Source organism: Batrachochytrium dendrobatidis, assembly GCF_000203795.2.
Source record: "Batrachochytrium dendrobatidis JAM81 unplaced genomic scaffold BATDEscaffold_5, whole genome shotgun sequence".
Taxonomy (NCBI): Eukaryota; Fungi; Chytridiomycota; class Chytridiomycetes; order Rhizophydiales; genus Batrachochytrium; species Batrachochytrium dendrobatidis.
Genome location: NW_006281103.1, coordinates 519,682 through 536,845, shown reverse-complemented (window position 1 = coordinate 536,845; position 17,164 = coordinate 519,682). Strand labels below are relative to the sequence as shown.

The 17,164-nt window shown below is 39.5% G+C and overlaps 4 protein-coding genes across 4 annotated transcripts; 1 reads left to right on the top strand and 3 right to left on the bottom strand.

Moving 5' to 3' along the window:
• Positions 1 to 3,987: 3,987 nt before the first annotated feature.
• On the top strand, positions 3,988 to 4,798 carry BATDEDRAFT_36898 (uncharacterized protein). The gene is made up of 2 exons (XM_006678541.1): positions 3,988 to 4,465; positions 4,561 to 4,798. The coding sequence occupies exons 1-2, from the start codon at positions 4,167 to 4,169 to the stop codon at positions 4,688 to 4,690; spliced, it is 429 nt and encodes a 142-aa protein (XP_006678604.1). The 5' UTR covers positions 3,988 to 4,166; the 3' UTR covers positions 4,691 to 4,798.
• Positions 4,799 to 4,811: 13 nt separating this feature from the next.
• Positions 4,812 to 11,081, bottom strand: BATDEDRAFT_87977 (anaphase promoting complex subunit 1; the record flags this gene model as incomplete). The annotated part of the gene is made up of 6 exons (XM_006678578.1): positions 4,812 to 5,675; positions 5,759 to 6,393; positions 6,496 to 8,062; positions 8,172 to 8,440; positions 8,715 to 9,934; positions 10,012 to 11,081. 6 exons carry the CDS (start codon positions 11,079 to 11,081, stop codon positions 4,812 to 4,814), a joined length of 5,625 nt encoding a protein of 1,874 aa, XP_006678641.1.
• A 1,056-nt stretch (positions 11,082 to 12,137) lies between these two features.
• Positions 12,138 to 13,577, bottom strand: BATDEDRAFT_24418 (uncharacterized protein; the record flags this gene model as incomplete). The annotated part of the gene is made up of 1 exon (XM_006678386.1): positions 12,138 to 13,577. One exon carries the CDS (start codon positions 13,575 to 13,577, stop codon positions 12,138 to 12,140), a length of 1,440 nt encoding a protein of 479 aa, XP_006678449.1.
• A 1,353-nt stretch (positions 13,578 to 14,930) lies between these two features.
• BATDEDRAFT_88351 (uncharacterized protein) lies at positions 14,931 to 16,688 on the bottom strand (the record flags this gene model as incomplete). Its single annotated transcript, XM_006678577.1, has 5 exons — positions 14,931 to 15,282; positions 15,402 to 16,001; positions 16,073 to 16,214; positions 16,294 to 16,484; positions 16,552 to 16,688. The coding sequence occupies 5 exons, from the start codon at positions 16,686 to 16,688 to the stop codon at positions 14,931 to 14,933; spliced, it is 1,422 nt and encodes a 473-aa protein (XP_006678640.1).
• Positions 16,689 to 17,164: the final 476 nt, after the last annotated feature.

The following is a 17,164-nucleotide window of genomic DNA, read 5'->3' as shown; positions in this document are numbered from 1 at the left end:
TTTTTACTCTACCCTTTGTTTAAATTCAAAGCTGTGATGTTCATTTATTAATCTGCATAGTTTATTGGTTTGAATATATCATAGATGACATCCACGACGCCTGGTGACTATAGAGTTGATCACAGTAAAGCAGTAAAGCGTTTTCATAGATCAGCTGCTGGAATGGCAGTACCTCTGCCTTGTGATGTTCGTCCTCCATCTGTACTGTTGAAAACTCTGGACTATCTGTTTGACGAGATTCTTGGAAAGTATGGCATTGAAGATTCGTATTCGTTTGTTCGTGATCGTGCTCGAGCTATTAGAACGGATTTGACAATCCAAAACTATCGTGGAAAGGAGGCCATTGAGTTACATGAACGTATTGCTCGCTATCACATCATGTGCTCTCATGCATTTTGTGATTCGACATCCGTTTCATTACAACAGGAACACGAACAAATGAGAAAAAGTAGGTTTTTACATATCTAGAAACTATGATGCGATTTTTTAAATTCAACCACTTGTGATTTGGCGTATTTACAAGTTTATTGCATTACATGATTTATATCCATTTAAATGGCTTAAATATCACATTTGATCAAACAGCATTGCAAAGCTTGATGGAATACTACAAGGAAATGGCTGTTAAAGGAGTTAGAATGCCAAACGAGCCCGAGTTTCAAGCATACTATATTTTGACGCATGCTTGGAGCAATGAGCATGTTTCCAAGTGCGAATCTGAACTTCCCGAGCATGTTTTTTTAGACGATCGAGTTCAACTCGCTCTACATCTTCGGTTTCTCATGGCAAGAACCAATGAAGAATATATCATGGGACGACCATCAGTTGCAGGCTCCTTGAACAACTATGCAGCTTTATTCTTGGCTATCCAAAACTCTAATGTGCCATACTTGTTTGCATGCTGTCTACAGATGGAATTTGCAGATATTCGTCGTGGTGCCTTGAAAGCTATGCAACGGTCCTATCATTGTGTTTTAAAGGCAAAACGTCGTTGGTTTCCTGTACAAGATTTGCTACGCATACTGGGATTTGAGGATGAAGACGAAGTGGTAGAAACCTTGCAGTACTACGGAATTCAAGTAGATGAGGATAATGGCCAGCAACTAGCATGTATTGGGCGAATGCCAATTGTTACCGATCGAGGAAAACGATCTATGGAGTTTGGAGTTTTTATTGGTATGTATGATCCACCACGCTATATGAATTACCCAATTAGATGTATTGGCATATGATATGTTGGCTTACAAGTAGCATATTCTTTGAATCAACTTTTAGAAAATCCCAATACGGCAAAACTCAAGGAACGAGGAAGACTGACTCCTCGTAAATCGATTCGGCTGGTTGAATCCAAGAGATTTGGTCTGACCGATGTAGATATTGTAAATGGCAAAGGAAATTACATTGCAAAACCGTCTCTATTACCTAATATTTCTCAACCATTTTCTTGTGCTACTTCAAACTCTAATAATCAGAATGTGCCATTGCTCAACAAACCAACCTCAAAGCTCACTTTTGATGATAATAGATTTTCTAATCAACATGCCTCAACTTTTGTTACACCACACACAACAGAGCCGTACGCCTTTACTTTTGGTCACCTTCAATCTTCAAATTTCTCTAATAATATCATTCCTGCAGCTCAACCTTTTCCTCAGCATCTAACCCTGAAATTACCTCTAGACAATGCTCCATTATTAAACACTACTGCAAATCCTTTAATGTTTGGCCATCCAACTCAAGATGCTGGTCCTGCACTGTTTCCCTTTCCACCTCCTATTCAACAAACACAACACTACATTGCTCCAGCAACTGTTCCGACATCCTACTTTTCAGAATCTGCTATGCCTACTACTAATTTTACATTTTCACAGTTTCAACAAGCACCCTATTTAAAGTCGAGTACTCCAGTTGGTAATGTGCAAACAGTACTTCAACCGCCAAAGCAAGATTTCGCGAATCCGATTTTACCCACTATCAATACAGCGCAATCTACTTTGTCGGACAATAGACTTTCTAGTAATAGGAAAAGAACCGCTTCTATCAAATCTTCACCCGTGTTTACTTGTTTAAAGGCGCCTTCTACTATAAAGCATGTAGATAAATATGGCGATAGCATAGCTCAAGACATTTCCAGAGATTTGATTGAGGAATTAGTGCAGGAATATACAAAAGAGTGCGTATCTTCACAACGAGATTTACTGCTTTTTAAAAATGCAGTCAGCAGTATCAGTGACGAGCTATTGGATCAATTAATTTTTAACGGCATTGAAGAAATTGTAATGCAACTCATTGATGAAAAGCAATGGATTCAGCAAATGGAAGCATTTGGATGGTTTAGATGGCGATTTATTTGTCATCAGCGACGCATTCGCCGAAAAGCTATGATGAAGCTTACTTTACACCTACGCTCCAATCTTTCCGCATCTTCACTCGCACCTTCTTTTCGACCCCAATTTGGGGTTTCACAATCCCCTATGCTACGACTTTCAACGGATTACAATGATAAGCAATTTGGTGAACGTCTTGTCAAACTGGCTGCTGCTGTGAGTGGATCAGATTGGTTTGATAACTTGACTGAAAAATTATTGCACTCTTTATCACTTTTTTGTTGAACCAACACATACTATTTTTGAATGCTTTATAGGCTGACCTGGAGCGATCCAAATGGCAAGAACCAATGGATTGGACTGAATGCATTTTTCCGACCATTAGACGTCGGAACGATCTTGGTAGTTTTAGAAAAATATTTCTCAAGTTTGTTGTTTCTCTACCCACAGCACAGTTGGATATGCGTGATAGAATGTCGCCACTTACCATGACTTGGCTGGCTTGTAAACTTGTCGGAAGTCAACCCACTTCTGTAGAGAAAAGTTGGACCAAAGTGTTTGAGATTGGCCCAAATGGTCCCAGGGTTTATTTGTGTGTAAATAATTTTTGCTATGTAGGTGAAACTGGTTTAACAGAGCAAAAGGTAAATTTGATGTTTAGACTATAATCAATATTAGTTTTTACCAATTTACTGGACTATAAACCATACTCATCAGACTCTGATGTTTTTGTTGTATAGCATAATTCTGAAGCGACTATATCAGGAGTCAATGCAATTATTTTTCAGCTGGATGAGCTGAACGACCACTGCGCCATCGATATGTATTGGAAACTGCAAATTTCTCGTTTTCAAGAACTAATGAGTAATATGCCTCGAGCTTGTCATTGTCCATTGTTGATCGCGTATTGGGATACCAACAGACTTCCAGCACACTATATTCAGTCGCAGGTTTATGCTACATTGGGACTGGATATATATTTGGAAGAAAATACAATTTCTTCGTTTTCCTTTTTCGGACTGGAAGCTTCTTTTGGTCACTTTGATAATAGTTTGGCTTGTGCAAAGCTTGAATCAGCCATTACGATGCTAGTTGAACGGCTTCATTTTCAACCTGATCTTTGCATGAATCCACTGCAAGGTATTTTTTATTTTATATGCTTTTACCTGGTTTAACTGGTCGTATTTTGAAATGCTTATAAAACCACTGCTTATAAAACCACTGCAATAGAGTTTATATCGCCAAAACTTTCGTTCCATCTTCAGTCTGCAGCAAATCACATTGAGTCGGCGTTGTTACCGTATACAAGTAAGTTTTTCATTGGTACTGTGTTTATGATCAATTACTGACAACCATTTACAATTAGAAAAATATCCCGAAACGCTTTGTACCGCACTAAATATTTTTGTCGAGGTTTACAATCTTTTTTTAACTACACTGTGCGACATTATTGCTGCCGAGGAAATGCTTAATATTTCATTTCCTGCCGTTGAATTTCAAGAGACTTGTGAACTACCCTTGACATGGAACTCTCCAGCTACTTTGAAACAGTATTTACGATTAGCACATCAATCAAGACTGTTGGAAGCGCACCACTTAGCTAAAAACGAGCATCTTGATTACATTAACGCATGTAATTATTTTTTAGAATATTTTAAACACATCCCGGCAATTGAAACGCATGCGTGTATTCAAGATAATGCGGCACGTATATACCAGCACATTTCTGATACTGTTCATGAATCATTTTCTCTCGATTCTAGTCTTCCACTGGCTCAAATCCTTTTGCAATTTGCCACAGCTGCATTTTCTCCCTTTGTGGCAGTACTGGAGTCCAAGATGGTTCCATATTTACCCGTCAATGCTCATAAAAATGTAGAAGAATTTGTGTTTAAAAGCAAACAATTAATGCATTCTCGGATAGAAAGCATGGATCTTTCTCGACTGTTTGCTCTGGATTCTTTGGTGCCTGTAAAAACTATATCCCATCCGCTTGAGCCCGTTCTTTCGACAGCAGTTTCATCTGAATCTACTTTGAGTACTATACCGTTGGCGAATGCTGATCTAGACGCATCAACCACTCCATATCATGGCACAAGAAAGCGTGTAGACTCTACATCTCCCACCTCGCCTGCTCGGTGAGTTGTTTGCATCGTTTATTTATTTGTGGGCTTGTAAATAGATTGATATATTCTAACATGATGATGGGCCATTGTTGAATTCATAACTGTAGAAAATTGTTCAAAAATGATATTTCTGATAGTCAAACCCCAAACATGACACAGTCAAGAGCTGCAGCTTTAGAATTGGAACGGGTCATGGAGGCTGCAAAACTCATCTTGATGGCACCGCAAAGCCCGTAAACTTTTTTCTAGATATTCTGGCATTTTATCCTAGTAAGCCTTGTTGGGTTTTTGAATACAATAAATATAAGCTTAAAGATTTTGCATCTTTTTGCATGCAATAAGCATAGATCACATCTGTTTATTTTAGTAACGCATGCATGCACTGCAAAACAACATCTGGGCAATCCGGATCAATCATATGACCAAATAAAATCAATTCATTGACAGAAATAGTCGTGGGATGTTGTTTAGAAAATTGCGATAGCTGATTTTGTAACTGACGAAGCTTGGCTAGACTAGGAATACCTTTGGCTATCAGATAGGAACCAAACATTGGAGAAATGGCATTGGTTGCATAACCGTTTGTTCCAACAGGCATTGGTTCCAAGGCCTTTTTTAAATAAAACGTCATGCTGGCACAGAAACCACTTTGACCGAGTGTATCTACTGCAGATGAGTTTAAAAACGTGTCAATTCTTTTGGAAATGGCATCCACAAATGACTGTTTAATCAAATTGCGAGACTGGACTTGCTTTACTGCCTCGACGACATCAGTCCATTCAAAATTCTTTCCGTTAATACTGTCAAAGCATGTTTGTCTATTGTTTGGATCAGAAAATAGATCTAAAACGCGCTGGTAGCGAGCAGAATAATGAGCAGCAACTAGAACCAAACTCCAGATAGATTCTGGTGAAGAGGTTTTTTGCTCAACTCCATTGATGGTTTCATTGAGCCACATGTATGTCTGAATCAACTCTGGTTTGTCAAGAGTCAAGCATTCATGAAGAATGTGCATGAAAAATTCGGCCTTTTGAAACTCACTTGGCTCGTCTGCTTGGATATCACAAAAATGCTGAACAAATGAAAACACCTGGGGGTCAGCTGAAAAGGATTGTGGAAGCGATTCCCAAACGGTTTGTATCTGCTGTATATCGGTATCACTTAAAAAATCACCAAGTCGTGGTACAGTCCACATTAAAATGCTATTGTGCCCATGCGGATCCTAAATACATGGTTAAAGTTTAGTTGTCAGAATCACGGTCAAACACATTGGTCCACCATTCACTATATGTTCAAGCTATATACCATTGAATAAGGCAAGTGACCGGTTTTTCTTTTCACCCATAGTCCATTCAATAATGTCTGTTTTTCCGTTTCAGATAAACTTTGAAAATCAACTGTCACTGGCCAGTACCGAGGAGAATTCACAGCAATCGACTTGACTTGTGCCAAATAGGGGAGTATGCAAGGAGATTGCATTTGAAAAACGCTTGTTTTTGTAGAATCAGTAGACGAGGCAACAGAAACATTAACTTGAACTGAAATAGGTTCGCGCGTGTCAACGTCACGCACAACTAGACATCGCTTTTCAATTGCAAGAGTCCACAAGTGCCGAAAGGCTTGATTATGAGATCTATTGTCATCAACAGTAGATGGATAAGTAGGATATAGACTGCAGAGCAAACCAGCAATTGCTACATTTGATGTCCCGAGTGTAAGCTTTCCCTTTCCAAGAAACAAAAACCCGGTAGCCATGCCTATTGCCATATGCTGCCCGTATGCGTTTTCAGATTGTGTTCGTTCTGAAAATTGTTTAAAATACTTTACAAGATTTTCATCTCCACTTCCAGCCATAATAGCACCCATCGATGTGCAAACTACATTTAAAGCGGATTGTGCTGCCAGGCGTATCATAAAATTGTCATGACTGCTTATGTTTCCTACGCCACATAGTTAATATTAGTAGCCAGATCAACTCTTTACCAGCTTTTACATCATCAAAAAATAAATTTCAGTCAAGCATAGCAGTTATGAGCACTAACCTCGAGCACCCGATATTAATTGAAGACATTTTTGCATAAAAGGCTCAGTGGCTGTATACGCTCGTTTATCCCACGATCCAGCAAATTTAAGTGCCAAACACAGGCACGAGCCAGCCATAATATATAAATATGCCTGAATTACATATATGCACCATTCTCCAGAACTTGAATTCATATCAACTGAAATATATACACTGTCTTGACCCTGTGCTGATGGCAAGATCCCAGACAGTTTAGCCATTCTTTCAAGAATGAAATCTGGAACAAGTGAATGCATCCACGCTAACGACGGATCAATGGAATCCCACATAATCAAACTGCGTGCAATAACACGTAATTGCAGTGTATCTGGTCTAAAAAAGTCGAGCATATACACCGACGATGGTAGTTCAATGCGGTTAGACAAGGCTATATTGTTGCTTTTCAAATATGCTAGTCCAAGTGCAATAAGGCCAGGTGCCAAAGTTAGCTCGGTTCCTTTTCCATTAATCAAGCTAAAAAGTTGATCTGATAAAGGATCATGGTCGACTATTGGAACATTTCTCGGGCCAGATTTCATGCCAGCATCAGATTCATTATGCTTAAGAAGTACAAATCCAAGCGCAAACCCGCATGAAATTGCATAACATTCTCTTTGTGAATTCTGCTCATCGAGCTGACTTAGCTGTTGCTTATAAAGTCCACAAAAAATCTCATCAATGCATTCACGCGAGCTCGAGCCCATGTAAACCAATCCATAACCCAGCATACAAACTGAAGTTACCATAGGAGCTGTTTTAAGATCTGTGGCATTCTGAGGATGAAAGTCGGGGATGTGAGTAGATAATACCGAAGTGAACTGAGTGTTTTGGGATCCAATATAGGAAACTGCAAGACCAAATAGCATACCCGCCGTGCCCATTGTATGCTGTTTTTTAAGGTAATGGTTTAAAATGACAACGTAGCTGAGCTTTTCAAGGTGTGCATTAAGCCCAAACCCAACCACCAGTCCACCATGCTTGGCATCAATTCCCAATGGACCAGTTGTCAAGTGTTGGTTAAACACTAACCATGAACTATCAACAAATGCGGAATCACCAGATACTTGCATACCCGAAGCCACTCCTGCGTGAAACTCGGCCCATTCGCGTGCATTGGGAATGGACTGATTTGAGGGCTGAAGATCTAATGTAATATCTACTTGCATCGGAAAGAATCTAGCAGAAATAGACACACTTGGAATATCTAAAAACTCGGTAGGCATAATGTGACGAGAGTATGCAAGAAGCATGCCCCTTCCAATAGCAACAGGCCACTCTCGGGAAGCAATACTGAATAGATGGGCTTGTTGTTGAGCCAGTACGTTTTCCTCACTAGCATCTGAAGCCACAGCAAGCGTGATTTCGTGTGATCCACTTGGATGCAGGAGTTTCATTGCTGTTACCAAGCCTTGTTTGCTACCAAATCGCAACTTCATTACTGTATCACAATCGGTGTCTGTTGCACGGTACAATGGAATTGATGGATCTCGACCATCAGCAACAGTCTGGTGAATATCTTCAACCAAAGTGGCCATTAGAGTTGGCTCCTAAGTGTTTAATCAGTATGTTTAATTTTTATCTTTTTAAATATAGTCAAATGAGTGTTTAAAGTTATAATCAAAGCCAATGAAATGGCATATTGATACTCATACATACCTCACAGCGAAATTTCATCAAGGATTTGTTTTTTGGCAAAAGATTATGAAATCGCTGTGTAGCAATATCGTCCCTTCCTAAAAGCTTAAGTTGGTGGAAATTTAGATTGTCACACAATAGCGTTGTGCGATATTCATGAAGCGCCTCACGAAGCGGTAGACTAATACCCACGGGAAGCTCATCTAAATCCGTCAAGGAAAATTTTAAATCGCTCATGATGCGCAGTAGTGGAGGTATGCAGGCATCTTTGGCTGTGTCAGATGAAGCTACTGTATATAAGGAATACAAAGCATTGTATAGTTGAACTATCTTGCTGATTCTAGAACAAGAAATCTGCAAAATTTCATAGCAACAAATTGTCTTTAAAGGTCCAAAAATCTCTATATGATCCTCGTTGGCACACTTGATTCGTTGCAAAACCCACGCAAAAATATCAATGGGCGGAGATGGTTCTGACGGGCAATTCAACACTAAAATGACAAAATGTATTCAGGATCATAGAATGGCAAGCCATGCATCTGGAATAACAAAACACCTTATTACCTTGAATAGGAAGCGGTGGTGTGACGATTCCATCTCGAAAATAATAATCAATATATGAATGCCATCCAAATGCTCCGCTAATACTACACAAAAAGCAGCCAAGATTTCGAGCATGTGATGCAAATGCAGGACTCAATTTATGGTCTTCGTAGACTGCATGAAGTACCATTACAATATTTCCTATATCTTTACATAAACTTGACTCCATTTTAAACAGCGAATAAAGACTCCATGATTCGCTAAATACTCTGTATAGATTAAATGAGTCGTTTAACTGAAAAGTAGTTGAATCTCCACGATGAAACTCTTCATTGACAAGAGCTGGAAGAGACCGATGCGTTTTTGATGTATCGCATTGCTTGCAAAACCATTCCCAGTCTTCGTGCTCAGCATTTGAATTTAACGTGGATTTCATGTGTTCTTCGACACCTGTAGAATAGTAGCTGGGCATAGAAGATTCGAATTTATGGAAAAAAGACAGCAATGTGATCATAAAAAACTCAAATTCCAATGCATCTATATTCGAAGCCATCAATTTCAAAGGAGTGTTGATATCTGAAACTTGTTGATAAGAAGAGCGTTTTAACGAGTATTCAAACGGATGTAAGGCGCGATTAGAGTTGCAATAAGTGATGAATCTAGAAAAAAGCTGAGCAAATTGATCGGCAGATACTACCGACTTGATGGCTTGAAATGCTGACGATACTAGGGTAGATTGTGTGTAGAATGAGAAATCAGTGCAAATATATTCTCCGTTAGACAGTCGCATGATTATGGTACTATCAAACCAATGTGTGATATCAAACATATGGCTGCTAGCAAACGGCTGATGTGAAGATTCTCGACGAGATTTTGAAGGAGAGTGTTTAATCAGTGTTGTGTGTGAATGGTATGACTGATTCTTTCTACTTCGTTGACGCTTATTTTTTGATCCCGATTCCTCGATTTGATCTTTAAAGTTATCCGGAAGTGAGCATGAAATCAGCTTTTGTGTGCCAAACCAAATCAAAACATTGTGACCCTCTGTAGTTAAAAGTGCATCTGTATACAATCGCCTCGTACATTTGACTGGAACTGCGTTTTTAGCCGAAAAAGTTCCAAAGCTATGTGGATTGATAGTATCCAATTCAAACACAATTGCTACTTCAGCAGACTTGTTGAATACCCACAGCACTCGTTCATTTTTGCTTCCATGGGCAACAAAACACGAATCTGGAACTCTAAAGTATGATTAGTCACCGACTGATAACGCTTCAAGCATTCAAATTTTCGATTGAATTAGCAATATGCAACATACCCATCAAAAGGAAGCTTAGCTTTCCAGATTGGCTCCAGTATATCCGATGATGCAAATAAATGATGATCTTGAATTGATAATGATGGTACGAAATCCGACTGTGCAGACGACGGAATATTAGTGGTTGGTGTAGAGCGTGACTGGTCTGTTTTATCGAGTGGACTTGAAAAATCAGTAGACATCTGGAACTGACTAGATTTCAAAGCAAATACATGAATTGATAAAGACGACGCATGGTATAGAACAACAACGTCAGGCAGACCAGTACCAAAGTCATCCGAAACATAGACTACTATGTATTGTGGAGAATCATTTGCCATACTGTTTAGAGCAGTATCAATGGCAGCAACCCCAAGATCGGCTTTATTAGCTGGGTTGAAAGCATGCAATGGTCTATGCGACACACTTGCAGCCACGTTAGAATCAGGAGAATCAGATGGCATTCCAACAACTGACACTGGTTGAATCAAATCTAGTGGATGTCGTATTATATAAAAAAGTGTAGAACCATCAAGTGTCCTTGGACAGTATGACAGCATGCGTCGCTCCAAAAGTATTCCACCAGATGCAAGCGGCCAGATTCGACGCACAGGAAATGGCAGACTAACTTGAATGTTTTGTTGTCCATGAAAATAAAACCATAGAGTTCCTGCAGACACAACCAGCAATGCTTCCTTCAGCTTGGAAGTGCATGCATTGTTTGCATCTGTAATAGATGATTTTACTGCTGCTGCCTTCAAGCTGATGTTGTCCAGCTTGGACAGTCTTGAATTTCTGCTTAAAGATGGACTGGATCCACTACTTTGATCCGGCTGTATCTGGAAGCTGGCATATAAAGCATCAATTATAGGACTATCTACAAGAGATATGGTCTTGCGAATCACACCTCCACTACGGCATATAAGAGTAGATCCGGATATCAGCAGTTCTTGCGGGACTGTTGGACATTCTTTGGATCTTATAAGCTTGATGGTGGTAGTTGCTGCTGTAGTATCATTCGCAGTACTATGGGCTCGATCAAGTTGTATATCTACAAAACACTGTCCAATCACTCTGATCTGCACATGCATTTGTTTTGGATAACATCAAATAATTCTACTCCAAAAACTGCTATTCAAGCAGTGCTCAATTCATGCCATCTACACATTAGTAACTGGCTTGGTTCACAATCTGTTGTAAAAAAACTCCACATCGGGGAATCGAACCCCGGCCACCACGGTGAAAGCGTGGGATCCTAACCACTGGACCAATGCGGATCATATAAGCTTTCTTGCTTATAAATATATATTTTTAATCAAACTTTAGTATTGCATACTACAGTTGTGTTCATGTAAAATGAAACACTAAATATCGAAATGCATGATAAACTGCCATATTTGATTGCTGCCAATTTTACTAGACAAAATTGTAATTTGAAATCTTGTTTATTTGTTTTTCTCCTCCGTGTTCATTCTTGTACAAAAATACAGAACAAAATAGAATCACCACAAGATGAATACAAATGGTTATTTTACGTGAATACGGCTGTATTTTGCTTTTTTAAAAACTCCTTGAATCTTTTAATTCAAGTTTTTGAAATACTTTCTTTAACTTCACAAGTTTGCTTATTTTTTAATTGTAAATAAAAACTCTGATTTAAGCTGTTTGCATCTCATCTCTTGAATTGCCACTATTCCAAATCTTCATGCCATGAACCTTTAATGGGCTGTTTTTTGCCTAGTCTGCCTTTTAAAAGGCCATTAAAATCATGTTTTGAGTGATTAAAATTTCACAAGCAAAATCATTACCGTGCCATGAGTTGCTGATAAACGCAAGGTATGTAGACCTGTGCAATTGTGAAATACATTGGATCCTGCTTCTACTGGACTGTGATGACTGATTTGTACTTTTTGATGCTTGTAGGGGATGTTTACAGAAAAGAAAGTGGTTGAGCATGCCGAAAAACAAAAGACTCTCAAAAACAAATAAATGTTTGGTTGGGTTAGTTTATTTCAGGACTACACCAAGATTGGACATGGATTATTGATGAAATGATAGATTGCAACCCAGTTTATATTAGACATAATTTGATATATTATAAATAGATTGGTGATGGTACACATACTGGTGTTCCCATTTTGATTGCATTAGATATCCGTGCCAGCTTTATGGCATACTGTTTTTGGAATCTCGACACGATATGCAGCTTGCATTTCACAAGCAATTTTGTCTGCAACATCGTTGTTGCCAATGTCTCGGTTGGCTTCAATCATCAGATTGTATACCATGCGCAAAAGTCTTTTTTCTTTAGGAAACGCTTGTTGATACTCGCCAAAAAACCACTTGTTGGCACTTGAAATGTCACCAGAAACCACAATCGCTTGGAGATACGCAGTGTGCAAATCCTGCCATCGATTGCCTTGCTTGTCCAGTTGGAGTTGGGTAAGAGCTGCGTCAAACACTTGCTTTGCACCTTGCAGGTCTCCAGAAAACCCGTGAACATGCACAAGACGACCAACCATGACCGCATCAACACGAACACCTCGTCGCTTAGCATCGTCCATGTATTTGAGCGCGCTCGAGAGATCCTTGGACTGGACACACAACTTCAACAACAGTGAATACAATGACTGTGCGGTAGATTGAGACGTCATATCCACATCGTTCATGACTCCGTGCTGCAGTATCGCATTGGCAAGCTTCAACCCCTTGGCCACATGTCCACTATGAGCATATACACCTAGCATTCCATTCAACAGTCTGACTGCCATGTCCCGTTCAACCTTGATTGCCATTAGCTTCTTTTTTTGTCTATCACTCACTGCAGTCAGCTGCCGAGACCGATGAACCAGATCTGACAGTTCATTCAAAGCACGCTGATAGATTCCTTCTGCATCTGTAACGCGAGCCAAGCGACCATATAGATCCATCACGCACAAATAGGTTTCTAGATCCGGTTGAGCTGCTACCTCTTGACTATCCATACGCTCCCAAATCTTGACACCCTCCATGAGCATCTGCAGATCCTTTTGATTATATGCATGCATGTTCAATACATCGTTCCATGTAACAGTCGACACCTTGATATTATTATCCAGCATTTGATTAAACGCCCACATGGTATGCTCCATATCTCTCCACTTGTGGCTACAGCAATGAATATATGACATCCAAAAACTCTCGCTTGGCTTCATGTTTCGCTGTATCATGTATCCAACAATCTCGCCAATTGGCTCGCGGTTTACCACAGGATTGGCAAGCAGCAAATGAAACATGGCATGGTGGTCCTGATAAGTCAACTGATGGATGATATTGTTGACCCGAAGTCGTTCATAAACAGCAAGTGCTTCCAAAGGCATATGATTTTTAACAAAGTCTCGAAAAAGTTCCACCTTTTCCCAACCGGATAGTTTGGATAGTTTGTCTAGATTAAATCTGACGGGTGGTTTGGGAGTCTTTGGAAAGCTATGAGCTGGTTGGAACTGCCTTGGTTTGGAGATGGATGGCGAATCCATGTGTTGAATGGCAGAGGCTGGCTTGAGCTGACTTGATCGATCGGACAATACACCTCGAACAGCAAGTGTCATGACAAGAAAGGGTGTAGAAAAGGGTCGCATAGGAGAGCAACCCACTCTTGCAGTCTGTGATATCAGTCGTAGCATTTTTATCAGATTATTAGAATCGGTAGTTGAACGAATTCAGGTTGACTATCAGGAAAAAAACTTTGGTCAGCGCGACTACGACGATTGCTTGAAATGAGATTTTCAGCAAATGTGCTCGAGCAGACAATAAAGTATTTGCAATTCTTGTTATAAAGTTTTATTGCAAAATTCAATTTTGACAGACTGTCAATTCAGAACATAAATACTCAATCAGCACTTGATAGATTGGATTCTATCGCTGCGCTACAGTTATGAATTGCAAGTAAAACTTGCATTCCAATCGGTTTTGACTAAGCTTGCTGTATTAGATTGTATTAGATTGTATGTCCAATTTACTGTCATGTTCACACAAAATAAACAACTAGACAAGAACATCAAACCACATAATAAACAGCCAATCTTGCAACATGATTGATGTCATCAGATTTACTGCAAAGCATCGTGTCCTTTGAACTTGCTGACAAAGCTGACTGGTATTGTTGGTGGTGATTTGTCATGAAAGCAACAGCTGCATTCCTGAAATGTGCGATCGTTGTTTTGCCAAACTAGATCGCAAACGCATCTGATTCAAGATACAACAAACAAGCTTGCAGACTTGACAGTCGAACCCAATATCTAGATTGCAATGGATAAATATGCGTTCAAACTTGACGACTGTACAACGTATGGTTGTACCAAAAAAGAATATTGGCTCAAAACTATAGTTTGATTGTGTGCATCATATGATGAATGTCGTGTTTATTGAATCGAGTGTCCATAAAAATCAATTCCCAATAGGACAACACAACGAATGTTTAACCATTGTCTATCAAAGTAAAATGACACCATTGCAAGACAGATACAATGTTCCATTTACGTGAATACGGCTGTAATAAACGGCTTTCCATCCAACTAGATAAACTAACCGAATCAGCAAGTGGACCATCATTTTACAACCATAATGACTCTGGTTCTACGAATAAAGCCATTCCAAGTGTTTAAAACAACTGACAAGGCGTCAGTCAACTTGGAATCCAACAACTGTGGAATGGACACAATAACTTACTATTGGAACACTGAAAACTACATTAACCAGTAGGAATAAAAACAGCCGCATTGAAACTACTTTATTATTCAGCTACTCAAACACTTTCGCCGTGTATATCACTGATTCAATCACCGATTTTAAATATTGTCAGAGAAACTCGAGTTATAGTCATGAATTAGTTGCAAGAAACCAGTCTACGTGTTTCCACACAATTGAGATCGAATACTACTTTGTTGGATCACCAAGACAGCTTATACAGCCTCAATTTCTACAACTTGTAAACAGTATATCTGGTTGGCATTTGTACTGCCCACAGTTTGATTGTTACCACATCTGGAAAGAATAACATCTTGGACCCAGTTAAAGTATAATGCCCAAACCAAATGTTTTTCCATATCATCAAGCATGCAAACAAGAATTTCAACTTCTTTGCGGATATCAGCAATGATGGATTTCCAGTAAAGTAGTGTCGTATGGGTTTGGCCAAACTCCATGTTATGTAGAGTGTGCGTGAGAGTGTCTGGAATGGATGGAGTGAGCATGTGTGGAATATGTGCGTCTGATATCGTGGCATTGAATTGGAGTTGAAGAAACTCTCTCATTCTAGTTTTCAATTTAATGACAGATTTGATGACAAGTTTGATAATAAGTTACTACTGGCACGATCCAATGAAACAACTCATCAGTAGTACGCATCTTTCAAAAGTAACCTCAAAACTCACCTTGGAGATACAGTGCCAAGCTGTTTGGATTTAAGCTCGGTCGACCAGTCAATTTGTCCAAAATGCCACGGAGAGTTTAATATGGATGAATCTGATTCCAAACCTTCATGTCGGGAACTTATTCGATTGTCTGTTCCATTGTATGTCCATGTCAATAGATTCAAAAACAGCGACAGAATTGCAACAATCACCACAACCAATGCAACAGTTGGATTCACAGCCAAGTTGCAGCCAGATCCATTTGGACCCAAACTGCTGTCAGGATTCGAGTGACCACTTGTTTGATTTTCACCAACTGAAGAATCGGCACCATCAAATTCCAGTGCAATGGCAGAATTGCCTGTGCGTTTTGCATTCTCTTTTCGAATCTCATCCTTTAAAACCAATACAATATCTGTACATGTTTCCTGCAGTCCTTTCATGGCATTGCTCTTGATCACACTTTTCATGATTGTCCCCTTTGTGAAATTCACCGCGATGGTTATAATCAATCTACATGTATCTTTAGTCACCCACGATATGCAATATCTAATCACTGGGTTGAAGCAGTCACTGAATGGGACTTGAGGAGCATGTGTTTTCAGTTCGACACAGTATGTTCTAATATTTGGTGCTTAGAAAGCAAATCATACAATCTTGTTTTATGGAATAACAAATAGACATGTGCTTACATCCAGTCGGTCTGTTTGATGATTTTACTGGTTTCCTTTACATCAACTTCTTTGAATTTCAATAGCGGGTTGTTCATTGCCAAGACATATGATACTTCTCGTGTGGGTGTTGGTCCATGTTGCCACACCCCCTCTTTCCGATCTGTATACAACAGGCATTAGTAAACATGGATATGCATAGCCAAAGTATAAAAGCCGCGATATGGTCGATTGGAACGTACTAGATGCACCACGCCTGATATCAAGTGCCTGCCATATTGGCACTGATTTTTCTTTAAAAAGAAGGTCAAACAGTTTTTTTGATGGAATAGGAAGCACCACGTCAACTTCCTTTTTTTCCAGATGGTCAGTACATCCGCAAGGCACTTCAGTGAGTGGGGCACTAACACACTCTGGAAGAGCATATTCCAATCTGGTAGACAAGCGACATGATTAGAATTTTAAACAGTATCCATCACATATTCAGTATTCATACTCACAAACTAGAGTCAACATCAGGCTCAGTCCCTTTGAAATCCGTTGCGGAACTTCCTTGGCTAGCTTCCAGTATACCTTTTTTGTTTGTATCTCTCGATAGCTCCTTTTCGCGATCTGATTGGCCACGAAGGTTAGACATGATTTGAACGTACAGGTTTTGTGCCGAGATTGGTGTGCAAGACTTTGTGTTGTTCCAAGCCGCCAAAATATTATTGAATGCTCGATCGCACTTGCCATATGTTTTCAAATTAAACTAACAATTCAAGCATTAGTGTCACCTGAAAATCAGCAATTGACAACCCCACTTACTGTTCCATCAGTGGTAGCTAGATGAATTGAGCCTTGAAGGGGTCCTTGTTTTTTACTGACTGCAGTCACATCTTTGAGCCGAATCACAAACTAAACCCACAGACAGTATTCCATCAGCAAATATGTGTTCAAAACTTATCAAGCTTGCGCTACAACTCACCAAATTCACGAATCCAAAAATATTGGAATGAAAGCATAACCGTAATGGAGTGATGAATAAACGACCTTGAATCGCAATATCCTTTTGAAAAAATATCGATATGGCTACATTGGCCAATCAGTACCAAGTAAATAGCCACACATGTA

Coding starts and splice junctions, on each gene's coding strand:
- BATDEDRAFT_36898 (XM_006678541.1), top strand. CDS start 4,167: ATGGTTCCATATTTACCCGTCAATGCTCATAAAAATGTAGAAGAATTT. Junction 4,466..4,560: donor TCTCCCACCTCGCCTGCTCG/GTGAGTTGTTTG, acceptor TCATAACTGTAG/AAAATTGTTCAAAAATGATA.